The sequence below is a fragment of the Oryctolagus cuniculus genome, chromosome 4, assembly GCF_964237555.1.
Source record: "Oryctolagus cuniculus chromosome 4, mOryCun1.1, whole genome shotgun sequence".
Taxonomy (NCBI): Eukaryota; Metazoa; Chordata; class Mammalia; order Lagomorpha; family Leporidae; genus Oryctolagus; species Oryctolagus cuniculus.
The window spans coordinates 15,912,725-15,930,150 of NC_091435.1; the positions used below are offsets into that span (position 1 = coordinate 15,912,725).

Below are 17,426 nucleotides of genomic sequence, written 5' to 3' on the forward strand. Positions count from 1 at the left end.
AAGTCAGAAAATCTTAGGTTGTTCAAGATACTAAGGAGACTGATTTGTATTGAGCTTCCTCTTTGACAGTACTCTGTTTAATGCATTGAACTATTATCACTTTGCATCTTTACACAAATTATATAAAGACAGCATGATTTTTTTTCAAATGGAGCATGAAGGAGTTTACCCAGGGATACCCAGCAAATCAAAGGTAGAGTCAAAATTGAAACCCACATAATTTCATTCCAAAGTCAAATACTCCTGATACACCATGCTCAGACTTTGAAACCTGGTAACAATTAGACTTTGCTATGATTATGTTGAAAAGTATCTTGTTTATAATATCACAAGGCTGCTGTAACAAGAGATGGGATTATATATGTTTTATATATATATATATATATATATATATATATATGCCACACAGATTTTGTCAATATATAGTGTTATACAATTATCAAGATGAGTTTCACTCAAATATAAAGTAAGTAGATGCCAAAAATATACTTAAATCTTTAGTCATGGCACCATCTGGACAGCAAATGTGGTTTGCTGAAGAATTGGATAAAACAGTGATTATGCAGCTTACCTGGAGAGAATAACAGAAACAAGCATGTTGAGACAGAAATAAAACTGTTTATCATCCTAAATGACAATAAAGCCATACCCTTTGACACCATCTTTGGTACCAGAAATGAATTATTTGCATCTCTGTTGGAAGAAAAAAATCTATAAGTTAACATGTAATTTCATGGTCTTGACCCTAAATAGAAAATAGTAAAACAAACAGAAATATAATTCCCTAGAGAATTAAGTCATCCTTGGATGGACCTGATAGATGATTTTATATGGCTGTGTTCCAACAGTCATTCTTCTGTTTTATTTCAAAGTTTTAGATAATTTTCTCAACAATTTTCTGTTGTATCATAAATAATTTCTAAAGAGTATTTGTATTAGAAAAAGTCTGGTGTCATTGTGTTTGGACCTGATTAATTTACATGAGAGCAGTCAAGGGTGTTAATGAACCATATGAGCGAGCCTCTTTGAGTATGGACAGCAAACATGGACCTACTGTTTGAAGCAGCTACAAGAGCCAAAAATACATTTCTGTATGGAAATTTCAAAAGGACTCTGATGATATTAACAAAAGCCTGTCTTTTTCGAGAAATGCCTTTTGTTGCTCTTATTTGCTCTTGTATTCAGAGGTTTATTAGTTTCCTGTTGCTGCTGAAGTGAATGACCATGGATGTTGTGTTTAAAAACAATGAAAGTTAATATATTCTAGTTGTGGAAGTCCGATGTCTGACAAGGGCTTCACTGAGCTAAACCTGAGGTCTTAGCAGGCTGATTCTTTCTGTACACTGCAGGGGACATCACTGCCTTTTCCTTCTCCAACTGTTGGAGGTCTCCTGAAATGCTTTTGTGCAGACCCTTTTCTCTGTCATCAGAAGGAGCAATGTGGCATCTTTCAGTCTCTCTCTTTTGTCTCTGCCATCACATAACCTTCTGTCTGACCCTTCCTGGATCCCTTTTAAAAGGACCCCTGTGATCTCACTTGGCATACCCCCAAAATCTAGCACTCTCTCCTAATTTTAAGATTCTTAGCTTCACCATATTTGCAGAACTCTTTAGCCACGTTCTAGGATCTTGGGATCAGAACATGAACATTGTATGTGAGGTGAGGACATGACACTATTCATACTATCACTAAAGGGTAGAAAATTAATTCAAGAAATGTACCTGGACAATATTTCTACAGTGTGAAAACATTTTGGTGAATCTTGCTCTCACTTTGAGATGTTGTCTGGACACCAGTTCCACATTTGAAGTACAACACCTATTCCTCAATGGTGGTTTGCTATGCCTGATTAAATGAGATTTGTTCTCAAACATGGCAATCCCAGCATATTACTCAGGGTTCTGCAGAGAAACAGAAATAATTGTGTGTGTGTATGTGTGTGTGTAACTCTTATTTAAAATATGTATATTTATCTCTTATTATGAGTAAGTGGCTCTTACCAGGACAGGGAACGTGAAGTCCTTTGATCTTCCATCTGCAAACTGGAGACCCAGGAAACCTGATGGTCTCAGTATGAGTCCAAAAGCCTGAGAACCAGGTACCTGATGATGTAACTCCCAGTTTGAGAGTAGTAGACAGTGACATGAGATGTCCCAGCTCAAGCAGTAAGACAGACACAAAGGAACACAAATTCCTCCTTCTTTACCTTTTGTTCTGTCCAGACCCTCAGTAGAGGAGCTTATGCTTACCCACAGTCCGTGAATTCATGTGCTAATCTCATCTGGAAATACTCTCTCTGACATACTCAGAAATATTGTTTAATTAGGGCAACCTGTGACCCTGTCAAGTGGATGCATAAAATTAACTATCACATTGGACATAAATATACTTATACAACCAGTTTATACAACCGTATCCCGACTTAAAAAGAGTACAGATTTTATGCAAATAAACACAGTGCTATAAAAATTGATGAGTAGTTTGCTAATGCAGAGGGTCGAGGTAACTAAAGTACTGCATAAACAATGCATCATTTGTCTGATACTAAATCAGCGGTTAAAGATAGACCAAGAAGAGAAGGGATATTTTCCCTCCCTTTGTGGAATATTTAAAACTGTTTAAGTGAATAACCACAATTAGATTTCCCTCAGCAGTTCATTAAATCCTACTGATGTCTTACACTACTGAATGTGGGGACAACACTCTGCTTTCCTGGTATCTTCTGCTCTTGGATCTTAAACAGAGCCCTGGAAATCCTGATTTAGTTATAGTTGCCTTGACTCTGTCACTTTAAACTCCAAAATCTGTACCAATGACTCTACTTAAGTGCCAATGGGTAAGAGTATTTGGCAATATCTTTCCGTGCAGCTCTGAGACTGCCACATTTTGACAAAATCCCAGTTCCCAGAGAGCAGCTTTTAGCAAACCTTCACACACATACACAAAAGTGAGGTAGAAACCACTTGCTGATGATAGGAATGAAAGTCTGTCAGGGCAGATCGCAAGGAAGATAAATGATGAACATTCCTGTCTACTTGTGGAAAGCAGACTAAATATTCCAAATCTGGTTGTCATTTTAAAAGAGGGAAAGCAGAACTCTACTTTGATATTAATGTCTTACTTGGCAAAAAAAAAAAAAAAAAAAAAAAAACACAATTCACAAAGCTTAAAATAAGTATCATTAGTGAACTCACAAAAGCTGAGCAATCTTGATAAGACTCCAAATACTTCTTTCCCTGAAAGCTTCTATACCAAACACGCTCACTATACTTTTCCTAATTTGGGACATATTTTTTGCACCTTGTAAATAAAGGAGTAGCTCACTACCTTATATGGATGAGCACGTATGGCACAACCCTGTAGGGGCATATGCATCCCTTGAAAGCCTCCTCTAACCGGTAAGAGGAGAGGAGAATGGAGAGGGGAGAAGGCAAGGGGAGACAGCATCAGAAAAAAAGAAAATTCCATTATGCTTTCAATTCAACGACCCACAAAGTTGTCTCTGGCAGGTGAGTGAATTTGGACGCCTAGGCAGAACTCTCTAAAACAGTCCAAGCACTGTTTACAACAGTTACAAGTAAAAGTTTAATACAAATACAAAGAAAGCGGGCTACCACCACGGCTCAATAGGTTAATCCTCCGCCTGCGGCGCAGGCACCCCAGGTTCTAGTCCCGCTCAGGGTGCCGGATTCTGTCCCGGTTGCCCCTCTTCCAGTCCAGCTCTCTGCTGTGGCCCAGGAAGGCGGTGGAGGATGGCCCAAGTGCTTGGGCCCTGCACTCGCATGGGAGACCAGGAGAAGCACCTGGCTCCTGGCTTCGGATCAGCTCGGTGCGCCGGCCACAGCGCGGCCAGCCATTGGGGGATGAACCAACGGTAAAAAAAGACCTTTCTCTCTGTCTCTCTCTCACTATCTAACTCTGCCTGTCAAAAAAAAAAAAATACAAAAAAAGCAAGCATCAAAGATGTATTTAACTCTAGGGAACCAGTGGGATGATAGAGGTCATTCCAGGGACATCTGGAGCAAGAGTGCTTGTAGAGGCCACCAGGAAAGGCAAACTGCAATCAAATTAAAACCTTTCAATTTCTTGTTAGACAGAAGTCACTAACAGCTTCACCAGATACAAATTACATAAAAGAACATTTAATTTCACAGAATCTGGATCCAAAACAATGTTTTTCATTTAGGAGGAAATGGAATGAAAGCAGTCTTTCTAATATTAAGTGCTGTCAACAATAAGAACCTGGAGTTAGATATTAGCCATGTAACTCCCCAACATCAAAATAGGTACATGCAAAATTTGGACAAGAAGTATCATCTAACGGCTGGCATTCGATGCAATAGTTGACACCACTTGGAACATCTGCATCGCATATTGGAGTGCCTGGTTTCCATCCCCACTCCTCTACTTTGGATCCACCTTCTTGTTAATGTGCACCTTGATAGACAACAGATGACAGTGCAAGTACTTGGATTCCTGCCACACAGGTAGGATACTTGGACTGAGTTCTGGGATACTTGGCTTTCACCTGGCCCATCCATGGTTGTTGTGGACATTTGGGGAGTGAACCAACAGATAGATTCTCTTTGTCTCTCTGCCTTACAAATAAAATGAAAATAAATAGAAACGTAAAAACCAAATATCATCTTGAGAAAGAATATGCAAATAAGACATATAATGAACTGTTTTTTCTTTTCCTAATGTTTACCTCTGGATTCCTATCTTTTGTTCATCAGAAAATTTATCCATTAAAAATAAAGGGAAAAAGTCACATCATTTCATTTAGTTGCTATTAAGCAGTTGTTGTCAAGAGAGCTCCTGCAGGGTAGAAATTAAAGCTGTTTCCTAAAATAGGAACAATAGTTTAAGTATTGTTTTCAGTTAAGTGTGATATAATTGTCCCCTCCACAAATGTTTTACTACATAAGGCAAGTAAATTGTAATTATGAATAATATAATTATATATGATTATCTAAACTGCATATGCTCCAGCCCTGTCCCAGAAAATGGATTCCTATGCATCTTATTCATCTTATCCAGGAACTACTCATTGCACATTTTCCCTAATCAATAGTGTACTTAGTGATTAATAAACACTCATTGACATTTACTTTGTAAAACACAAAGAGCACATACAAAACTATAAATTGTCTATGGCTAGGAGGCACAAAAACATGGGTGATTGTGGCAGCAAGGAAAACTGGACTTTGAAGGTCAAAAGATACAATTCAGTAAAGAACCAGGCAGGATGTCTTTGTAGATATTTTTGAGTCAGGGAAGAAGCATTGTCAGAGCACAATAGGGAAACATTTTTTGCCACTTGGATGATCAGGGAGGAAAGCAAGAAGTGGGAATTACTCTGCACCAGTGACTGGAACACTAAGTTCAAGTATAAAATCAGCTCAAGAAAATTCAAACAAAGTGACACAATAAACATACAAAATTGGATTTCTGAACTGGATTTTAAGACCTTGCCATGATCCATATGCTACGTGGAGAGATAAATGCTACCAATTCTGTACATTTTCAGAGTGCCCCATGTAGTCTGGACAATGTAGAAAATTGACACAACATGAACCCCATCAGGGAAAAGTTGCCTTTAAGAAAAGCTTTATGAAAATTCTACAGAATTTAATGAAGATAACTACCTCCTTCCAAACAGATCAGGAGGGGTTAGAACCATGTCTTGTTCAGAAGTCCAAAGAAAGAACCTGAGCACTGATTTAATACAAATCCCTGACACAGAGGGTATTTTCATGGAACCCAAGCCTTGGATAAGTTGTTTTCACATGTGGGCAAATGCTGTGAGCTTAACCCTTGGACTTATTTTACGGCTCTCATTTAACCTACAAATTTTCAAAGCCTGTTTTGGGCTTGAAAAATAAGAAGGGTGAACAGAGTAAAAAATTAGGATTGGTATGTGAGAGGAAGAAGAGATTGTGACGCCAGGAAGTACACCTCAGTATAGCAAGGAGGATGATGCACCCTACTTGTGGTAGTTGTAGACCACTTTGTCACTGTGCAGAGAAGGGAGTATTGTGTTTCAGCCAGAGTAACAACAGGTGTACCACTGACAATTAAAAGAAATTTCATTTCAGTTTTTCAATTTTTTATTTTTTAGATTTATTTATTTGATAGGCAGAGTGACAGAGAGAGAGAGAGAGAGAGAGAGAGAGATCTATCTTCCACCTAGTGGTTCACTCCCTGAATGGCTATAACAACTCGGGCTGAGGCTAGGCCAGCAGTTCCAGCAGAAGTCAGGGTTCCAGAACTCTGTCCAGTTCTTCTAGAGGGGTAACAGGGCCCAAGCACATGCATCATCATTCTCTGCTTTCCCAGGTACATTAACAGAGAGCTTAATCAGAAGTGGAGCCGCTGGGACTTAAAGCAGTGTTCAAATATGGGATGCTGATGTCACAAGCAGAGATCTGACTCATCTGACTTACTGTACAATGAAGCTGCCTCAGCTATTTCATTTTTAAAGCAAGTGCTCGCGTTTGGCATTACTGTCTTCTCCCTGGGCCATAAGCTCTAGAGACAAAGTCCTGAAGCCTTTTTTTCAACATGTTACAGTGCTAGGGCAATTCTCAGCTGATTTGCCATCTAGGCTGCTTAGAGGAGAGGGAGAGCCTTTTCCTCTCCTTGTCTCACTTCTTGATATTAACTTTATTAAACTTGCAGCATTATCGTCAATAAAGTGTGCTGCTACTGTGATAGCTATTCTACCTGAAAATATGTTTTTTGTCTAATTATCTTGGTTCTCAACATTTTAGGTTGACTTCTTGACATAATCCTTGTGAAACTCTGTCTATCTTACTGTGAAACTATTTCCCATTAATAGCAAATGATTAGGGAGCGTATTTAGCCTATCAGGTAAAATACCAGTTAATTTGCTTATGTGAAACATTAGAATACTTGGTCTCTGTACTCAGCTCCAGCTCCTGACTCCAGTTATTGCTAAGGTGGATCCTGGGAAGCAGTGGTGATGGCTCAGGTAATTGGGTTCCTGGCACTTACATGGGACAGGGAGACCTGGAAGAAGCTCCTGGCTCCTGGCTTTGGTGTGGAACCAACAGATGGAAGATTCTCTCTCTCTCTCTCTCTCTCTCTCTGTATGTGTGTGTAACTCTGACTTTCAAATAAATAAATAAATCTTTTAAAAAGTTAATTTTAAGTTGATGGAGCAGGAAGATGCAGAATTATGCTATTTTTGTGTCCATATGTAGGCATATGAAGATGAATCCATAAAGTTTGCTCCATGAGAATAACCTGCTAACTAAACCCCTGCTAGCTACCTGGACCTTCCCCACACCATCCTTCACAGTTCTTCTAAAACATTCTCCCTATGAAGCACATCTGATCATGGCACTCTTATGCTTAAAACACTCCCTTGGTTCCTAAACATGGACTGAGCAATTGCCAAGGCAACTAGCATGATTCATAACACCTTTTTGATCAACGCCTGCCTGCCTTCCCAAGCTCGTTTCTCACTGTTTCTTACCTTGCATTATAGACTTCTGCAAACTTACAATTTATTCTTTACTTCCCACTTTTAACCTGGCTGTGAATCTTTGTTTAGCCAATTTCTCATCCTTGGAGAGCTCAGGAATTCTTGCCTCCAGGAATCTTGCTGACTCTTTCTTTGCAGTTGGGATAAGTGCTTCTTTTCCACACTTCTTTATTCAACACTCTGTGTAAATCTTTATCCTCCCACTTAACTGTGCTTTATGGAAATGCATTAACATGCTTATCTCTACTAAACTGCAAACTGCTAGATGCAGTATTCCAAGCATAGTTCCTGGCACAGAGAAGATGCTTAATAAATGAATATTTTTCAAATGAATTAACAGTGAAAGAAAGAAATAAACCAAAGTTTGTAATAATCTTTTCTCCTCAGGGAGCAGTATGTTTTACATTATAGTTTGGTGTTGCTAGCTATGTTTTATGTTTCATACAGCATAGCTTGCTCATCATAGGTGCCTGACAATTGGTTGTCAACTATATTAAGGTCCATACCAATGCAGCATTGCAGAACTAAGAGTCATTTTATTCAAAATTGTCACTTAACATGACACTCTTCTGTGGGCTAAAAGAGGACACAATGACTTAGGCACAGCCACAAAGCATGATAATGGCTTAAAGACTAAACTTGTCTTCTTGACCTGCACTCTACCGCATTCTCAGTATTTTCAGATTGGATTATGAATTGAATTTTTAGACTGTGTTTTGTTGCTATAACCAAATACCTGACACTGGCTAACCTAAAGAAAGGAGGTTTATTTGGTTGTCAATTCTAGTGGATGGAGAGTCTGAACAGCACAGCCCTGTCTCCCTGGTGAGGGCCTCCTCACTGTGTTACAATCTGACAGAGAAGTGGAAACTGAACTGGCTGAGTGCAGAACTGACCAAGCATGTTGGGTGGCCTCTCTTTGTGACAATCCATTCTCAAAGGATCCACCCCAGTCCCACCAGACCTGATCTACTCTTGAGCTAATTCATCATGAGGGTGGAGCCCCTTTGACCTAATCACCTCCCTATAGGCCTCACCTCTTATCAATTTGACGCTGTCACACCAGACGACAAGCTTCTAGCACAAGAACACTTGGAGTACACACTGTAAGCAAACCACAGTGCTGAGGAGTTATAGGTTTAAATAAGAGAGAATTGAAGGAAGGCAGAAAAATAAAACATGAATATTAACAAAATTATAGAACAAATTAGAATAAGAAAATATTAAATATCTGAGTGCTAGGTTAGATATTAGAGGGAACATGATTTAATAAGACAATTGGATTTTGCTGCCAAGCTTCCAATCTATTTGAGGATTTAAGGAATGAAAAGAATAAGGGTATATGGTTAGGTAAAAAGGAAATAACAAAGAAATACTGGTCAGAGTCATATAGGCTGGGAGTGCTGTGCTTTGAATCGGAAAACTGTGAATCTGAACCAAAACAGCATAGTACACAGTCTTTAAGATGAACAGGAGTGTGGCACATTGAGTAGAAGACACAAGATGTGATGAGCAAGTGCACAAAGGTGAGAGAGCCCAGACCTGTTCCAGTCATGGTTGCACATGAAACAACAGTGTGAAAAATTCCGAAGAGATACTTTAAGCTAACTGTTAACAGATCTCTGTATTATTTAGGATGCTCCAGAGAAATAGACAGATTAGGATTAACATATGTATGTGTGTGTGTTTGAATGCATGTGTGCATGCATGTATGAGGGTACTACAAACAATTCATGGAAAATGAAATTAAAAGATATACTTATTTTGGTGCAAAACTTGTTTGAAACCCATGCATAGTCTTACCCCATAATATGCATTTTCAATAAAATTGCTCAGGAATCCCTATATAGAAATGTGTATGTGTGTTGAGAGAGAGAGAGAGAGAGAAATGAGAGAGACTTCCGAGAAACTGGCCAACACTATTTTGCAGGCTGAGAAATCTCATGTCTTTCATCTGCAAATTATAAGCCCAAGAAAGTTGGTGGAATAATTTCAGCCCAAGTCTGAAGACCAGAGACTCAATACTCTGATGGTGTAATTCCAGTTTGAGAGCAGGAGATCTCTGCTGCAGGTGTGGCAGCCTAACAGAGTACATAATCTCTTTTCCTCCACTTTTCTATTCTAATCAGACCATCAATATATTGTGTGATGCCAGCTCACATTGGAGAGCACACTCTGCCTTCCTCAGGCCACCAATGCAAATGCTAATCTCTTCAGGAAACACATTCAGAGACACATCCAGAAGTCATGTTTGCCTGGATATCTGGGCATCTCATAGCCTAATCAAATTGATACATGAAATTAACCATTACAACCTCCAATGCAAAGTTAATATTTAGATTAATTTGTAAGTGGCATGAATATCCATTATATGTTTTATGTGCTGAGTGAATTTGCATGAATATGAAAACTGGTTTGGGAGATAATGAATATTGTAATGATTTATAAAATGAAAGACAGTAGAGACCAGTAAATATCAGATATGTGAGGCCTGACACATAAAGTAATAAAAATCCAACTATATAGTTATGAAGCAGGGAATGAAAGTAAGAGGCAGTTGTAATTAATGATTGTTAATATTTTTAATGTCCTCAATTTGTTACAAATTGTATCATGTGTCATTTAAACCTCACAGGAATCTGTGCATGAATCAAACACTAAAATCTGACACAGTCCAGATTCAAATCCTGAAGTCAGATTTGAGATTCAAACCCAGCTCTCTGGAAAACTCATGCCCTTTCCACCACATTGCTCTGTTCCTTGGTCAAATGAGTAACTATATTTAGTTGGCAGACGTGGTGTGAGCCACTATAGATACAGTAAAATCAACCCTCAGTTTCCATGGGAGATTGGCTTCAGAACACCTGTGGATACCAAAGTCTGTAGATGCAGTCTCTTACATAAAATGATGTGGTTTCTGCATATACCCTACACCATATATTCTCATATACTTTAAATCATGTCCAGATTACATACAATGCTAAGCATTCTGTAATGCTATATATATAATTATTTATTGTATCATATAGGAAATAATGACAAGGAAAAACGTCTATATATTTTCAGTACAGATGTGATTTTTTTCCTTATATATTGTGGATCCAAAATTGATTGAAACAATGGATGCAGAATCCAAAGACATGGAGGGATGGTAGCATAAGGCTGCAGATCTTCTTCACATTTTAAACATATCTGAAGAATTTTGTAAAGTCAGAAGGGAGAAAAAATAGCTAAGAGTACATAAAGACCTGAATTTTCCTTTATCTTCATTTGTAAATGAAACTCAAATTGTAAAAGATTGTCAAAGGTCAGCTACAAGTTGAAGTGCAACAAACACAAGGGCCATTTTTAAAACTAAAACTACTAAAGATGTGCTGCATGACTTCTATATATAAAATAAATAATTAAAAATAAATAAATAAAATAAAATCTCTAGTTTAATGTCCTAAAATTATGTTAATGCATGTGGTAGGTAGAAGACTGGATCTCTCAAAAGACGTCTATTTCCTAAACCTTGGAACCTGTAAATATTTCCATGTTTGACAAAATTAGACACAAATATATATATATATATATATGCATATGCAAAAATGCAAACATATATAATATGTACATATATTCAAATACAAAAGCACATATTCATATGTAATCACATATTCATGTGTCATCACAGATATTATGTACAATTAATACACATGTAATGGATTTTTGAGGTGGGAAAATTATCTTGGGTTTCCTAAATGTAATCAGAAGTGTCCCTCTAACAGAGAAGCAGAGGGAGATTCCACACAGACCCAAGAAGAAGAGGTAGCAAAAGGACCACACAGACAGAATGATTTGGCCACATGACAAGGAGTGCTTACAGCCAACAGAAGCAGGAAGAGAAAGAGAATGGAGTCTCCCTTAGAAGTTGCAGAGGGAGTATGGCTCTTCAAGCACTTTGATTTTACCCACGGATGTTGATTTTGGATGTTTGGCCTCTGAAACTGTGAGAGATTAAATTTCTGTTAGTTTAAGCCACCACGTTTGTGAAAACTTGCTACAGCAGCCATAGGAAACTACAATGCTCAATTGACAACTGAAGACCAAAATCATAAACACCCCATACGTTTGAGAATCCTTTTCATAGAGAAAGAAAAAGGAGGGATACACTTCCTCTCACAGTACTTGGAAGGGGATTTGGATTGACCTTGGACAACAGAACATTATGACTTCCTAGTCTTTTTTTACGTCATCTGAAGACTATTTTACAATAATTCCTTCCATCCTGCCCGCATAGGTTATCAATATCACGAGTTTGGGGTTGAGATGTTAGAACTGACAAAACAAATGAATGCTACTAAAATAGTGAAGCCTTCTGTTTTCAAGTCACTGAACCAATGCAGTGGTTTACAACAGCATGATGAAACCAAATAATCGGATGCTGTGATGAATTTGAGGTATTATGATTTTGATGGTTTTAGGATTATGATAAGTGTGCAACAGTAACACCACATTCCTTTTGTCTACAGGCTCAGTGGGATGGCTTGACTGGGCGGATCACCTTCAATAAAACTGATGGCTTAAGGAAAAATTTTGATCTGGACATTATTAGTCTCAAAGAGGAGGGAACTGAAAAGGTAACCTCCTTCACAATTAATACATACGTAAATAAATAGAATAAAGCATTGTTCAAGCATTTTAATTAAATTGCACAGAGAAGAGAGGGGATGATAAAATGATTCATGTTCATGTATTTCCACTTTTCCAGATTTCTCTCATCCATCTGCAGATATATGTTGTATTGGTTCTAAATTGCATGTGCTATTAATAGCAGTGCTAACTAATGTCTATATAGTGCTTGGTTTGTGTCGCAAATGTGCATACATTATCACATCTATAATCCTATGAGTGGATATCATTAGGCCCATTTTTCAAAGTTGAAGAAACTGATTTTAGACTTGGAAAATCAGAGGCTGTCAATGGTTTGTCTATGGAATGACATTCAAGAGTTACTCACAAATTAATTCTAATTGCACTCTATTTTGAGACTGATGACAGAAGAACAGAATAGAGTAGAATAGAATAGAAGTTTACTGGAACAAATTAAATTTGCATCCTTAATTTCAAGACAAATGCTAAAAAAGTGTCAATATTGGGTTCTCATTTTAGGATTACTTTAATTTTAATTATCAATTATTCAAATTTAAACTTCAGTTTTAGTTTAATGCAAATATAAGTCATTTAGATAAATAACGATAAATGAATTTAAATTCTCAGTATATCTTACTATAATAATTTAAGTATTCATGACTGCAAATTAAAATTAAAATTTACAGTTTGCCCTTCAGAACCTAAAGAAAAAATTGTGAGAACTCCAATCATTTGAACATCAAAACTATAATCCATCGTTTTCCCCACTGTACTGAGCAAGATGATGTGTTTACTGTGAAAGAGTAGCTCCGGGAATAATTTATTATTTACTTAATTTGACTATTCTGGTTTCTCTTCAAATTGTATCTTTCACCTTTTACTTAATTTGAAATTGGTTGATGTTTTAAATGAGATGGCATTTTCATTTCAAAAACTAGAACACTTTTTTTTTTTTTTGACACATGCCCTACCTATCTCTTCTCCCCTTCCCCCAAATAGCATTAACTGAAACACAAATTTAATTAGGCTATGTACAATATAAAGTTGCCACTGGTGTTGACGTATTTGAAAAGAATAACTATCTTGCATTCTTGAGAACACACATTATGCATGCATGTTTTGCATTTCCAAAAACACTGTCTCTGCAGTGTATGATTGGCACATTGCCCAAATACCAAATCTGAGTGCCTGGGTTTGAGTCTCTCATTCTCACTCTGCTTCCAATCCAACTTCCTACAGTATGCACCCTGAAGGCAACAGATGATGGCTCATGCCCTGGGGTTCTTGCCACCCAGGTGTTGAGTTCCTGGATCCTAGGTTCAGTCTGGCCCAGTCATGATTGTAGCATATGAGGAGTGGACAAGTGAAGACTCCTCTCCCTCATTCTCTGCCTTTGAAATAAACTATAGATATTTCCAAAAAGTGTCCCCCACCCTGGCCTCTTCTTCACTCTAATTTGCTCCTTGTCATGTAAACATGCTGACAGCACAAGACATCCATCTTGTGGTATTTGAGCTGCAGGGAGCAAAAGAATACTCATTATAGTCTAAAAGCATTTAATTTCTTTTTCTCAAGAAAATGTCTGGTTTTCTAAACACCTTCTTACTCTCCTTCTTTATCCTCAAAATGTACAACATTGAAAGGAGAAAAAATCTCTAAGGAAACATCTTTTTGGTTCAGATGAATGACAAATATAAAACCTATTGTGCTTTCACAGCTAGTTATACATTGCAATATAATGCACAATCTACTGGTGCTTCTCATGAAAGCAAAAGTCAAATTAGATCAAAGTGTTTTCTGTTTGTTTACCTCTTCATGGTTTGCAATAACTTTTCTTTCTATAGGTGACTTGGGCTCCATTCCTGACAAATCTGATTGGGCCTCCGGGCAATGGAAGAGGCCAAAGCAGCTCTCTCAGGAGCTAGGGGAGGAAATCCCTATCTTTTCATGTCAACCACCCTGGAGTTCCTAAGGGGAAATTGTTAGGAAAGACTCATTTCTCACTTGCACTCAATTTCTACCCCCTAGAAACCCACAAAGAATAAGTCATCAAGCATGCTTTACCTTCTAATTTAGGAATCGTGTGTGTGTGTGTGTGTATGTGTGTGTAGTGGTTGATTTCAGTCATGAATGCCTTAAACAGGCTTTATAAGGAATGATGAAGATTGCTTGATATCGCATTTTAACCATACATATTGAAATGTGGTTTAAGTCATTTTTTGGTGCATGAAAGAAATAAAAATTAAGTCTTGCCACCAAGTAACTTCTTTGAGAACCCAGTCTTGATTTATCTCTTTGCAGTACTTATTGTAAGGCTTTATGTTGAATGAAGCACCAAGACTTCCTAACGATGGGTGGGGAACTTCATGTTTTCAGGACTCACATTCCATGATATCTTTTGGGTTCCATGCTCCATTTTAATGAAGTGCTATTTTTATTTTTTCCCTCTGAAAACCAAGGCTGCTGGCGAAGTGTCTAAGCACTTGTATAAAGTGTGGAAGAAGGTTTGTACCCTGACTACAACTGCAGGAGACCTGGAGGTGGGGTAGGGAGATCCACGGGAAAGCCTGCGTCCCTCCAGTGTTGCAAAGCGGTAGCTCTCTGATTGCAGTTTAGAGGTAGTGGTCCATGTAAAGAGAGAGTGGGGTGATGGAATACACCCTCTCTCAACCACACAACCTTGAATAGCAAATATGCTTGCAACAGATTCAACAGTGATAGGTTAAATATTTCACTCTAGATTATATTTGTTTCTCATAGGTGTGATCAGTCTCTTACAGGACTGAAAGTAGGTAACTGCAACTAAGTGTTTTTCCCTAAGGAGGAAGAAAGCAACAATAGATTTAACCCATCAGACTCATCAGATAGGCCAAGGCCTTGGAAGACTAGGGTATCTCCTTCAATGTCACTATAACAAAATATGAGACGTTTTTGGAAATCCCCTTTTTTTAGGAGTTATCTTTGTGCTCATCCACAGATGATTCTGCCTTGCAATTTATTTTAGAACTACAGTGTCCAGAGGACAAAGCTATTAGATACTTTGGAAGGGAAGGGAGATTATCTTGTGAATTACTCCACCCACTACTTCATAGTTCATTGTACAGTATTGTGTTGCCAGTGAATGTGTACAGATTTATATAAGCAAATGTTAGACATTAAAAACATCTGGATCAGGAAATATCCCAGTGATAGGCAGTCTTTCTCCTTCTCTCTCACCATCTCTCTCAAACTTACTAAAAAATCTGTGGTTTGATGGATGCACCTTAAATTACTTCAGATTATTCCACTTGGACAGTTTTGTCATCAGATTCACTTTCATCTTCCAAATTATCACAGAGAATGTAAACAATGTCTAACTGTAGCCAAAAGGTTTGTATTCCGCTTGGCAGTTCCTAGTAGATGATCTAAAAAATTTCCTCCGTGTAATTTAAAAAAAAAAAACAACAACCATAGACTTAATAGCCTTGTCTTAATCTTCAATAAACCCGGCCACTAAAGACAAGCAAAAGGCAAACTGGATTCCGAGCTGGTGGTAAATACATGGACCCACCTGGGACCCAGAAACAAGCCCGCTACACTAATGCAGTTGGAGACTGCAGGCACTTGATGCAGTGCTGAATTAATTCAAACCAAATATCATAGGGATGGAATTCAAGCTTTGAACTTGTACACAGGAGAGAGGGAATGCTGTCTGTTTGCCACTAAACTGCAATATCTACCCCACATCCTAGAGATGTAACTTCTTGGCTTTGCCTCTCTGTGCTTTTATGCCTTTTCTGTCCTGATAACCCTTTGTTGCCCACATTGTAAGCTGTACATGCTGTGGTGTGCTGTTCTGTGTTATGACTCTTCATCAACAATTCACAGGCGCCTGAGTTCCAGCACAGGGGACCCATTCAGCCCAACAATCACATTGCCTTTTCCAGAGAAAGACTCCAGTAGAACAGAAAGATTTGTCCCCTCCTTTTCAGATACCTAAAGCTCTTTTCAGTCCTCTCACCTTTTGTAGTATAGAACAGTTCACCAAAAATCCTTTCCAAAACAGTGATGGAGTAATCTTTACAAAATCCCTCACTAAATGTGTATTAAGAAGAGGCAGCCATTGGAGGGTGAACCAACGGCAAAGGAAGACCTTTCTCTCTGTCTCTCTCTCTCTCTCACTGTCCACTCTGCCTGTCAAAAAAAAAAAAAAAAAGAGTCATGATATGGGAAACAGATACATCTTTATTTTTTCCCCTAGGTACTTAATTACTTTTCTCAGAAATTTTGGATTTTGAGTTGATGGGAAGCTTCTTGAGGTTTGGAAGATATCTGAACACATTTTTGTTGCATCAGGCCATTTTTTTTCTTAATGTTTGCTTTATGTCTTTTGGGTGTGTACTTTCAAACTTTCCCTCGATTGTTCTAGAAAACAAATGGCTGCTCTTTTGTGCCAACTTCTACCATGAAAGAAGGCAGGGCCAGATAATCTTTGAGTGTCCCTCCCTACAAATAATTGATCCACCTTCCACTCCTTCTCACGAGAATTTCTGCTGTCTGCTTTGTATGCAAGGTTTGAAAATTGAGGTTCTTCTTCCTGGTGTCACTACTCCAAGGTCATAGCCCAAGAGAGAAATGTCAATGTCTAGGCATCTTGTTTTCTGTAAGAGTTACTCACACAGAATGTCTGTTTTTCAATGAAACATATTCTTTTCTTTTGCTGACAATCAGTTCATTTATTTCAATTAACAGGTAAAACCAGTTGACAACTTAGGACTAATACACACACACACACACACACACAAAAGTATTTTTCTGTTTTGTTGATTGAAATGTTTGAAAACAGAGGCAGAGGTCATTTGAATTACATTATATACTGTTCAATTCCCAGGAAAGGTTTTGATACTCTTTCAGTCTACATTTAAAGGATATTCTGTCACACAGACAAAAGTAAAACATTTATCTCCCATTTTTCATTTTATAGAGGGATGTTTGCCCTGACCAGGACTCAGGTTCTTAGTTGATTAAAAGGGCAGCACAAGGAATGTTTACTTTCCATCCTGGTAAAGGGTCTGGTAAAAGCAATAAACCATACTTCAAACTGTGGAGTATATTTGTCTGAAATTTCAAGTTTTGTTTCAGAATGGAACAGTATTACAAGGCTGTTCAACACTGCCAATTTCAAATATTATAGTTCTTTTAAACACATACACACACAAGCACACACACACACACATTTGACACTAATAGAAATGAAAGTTAAAGGGAACACAGTCCATTACTTAATAAAGTGGCTAAATAAAG

General features: G+C 37.9%; 1 protein-coding gene across 12 annotated transcripts in view; it reads left to right on the forward strand.

Annotated features, from left to right (window-relative positions):
- Nucleotides 1-17,426, forward strand: part of GRIK1 (glutamate ionotropic receptor kainate type subunit 1) — a 437,503-nt gene that overhangs the window by 363,604 nt on the left and 56,473 nt on the right. For 9 of the 12 annotated variants that reach the window (XR_011387736.1, XM_070071886.1, XM_070071889.1 and 6 more), the window contains 2 exons: nucleotides 12,023-12,130; nucleotides 14,603-14,647. Coding sequence is in view for 11 of the 12 variants with exons in the window: in XM_070071886.1 (XP_069927987.1) it covers nucleotides 12,023-12,130; nucleotides 14,603-14,647 (153 nt within the window). In the remaining variant the exon portion in view is untranslated. The remainder of the gene's footprint in view (nucleotides 1-12,022; nucleotides 12,131-14,602; nucleotides 14,648-17,426) is intronic. The other 3 variants (XM_002716785.5, XM_051819208.2, XM_002716784.5) reach the window with 1 other exon arrangement.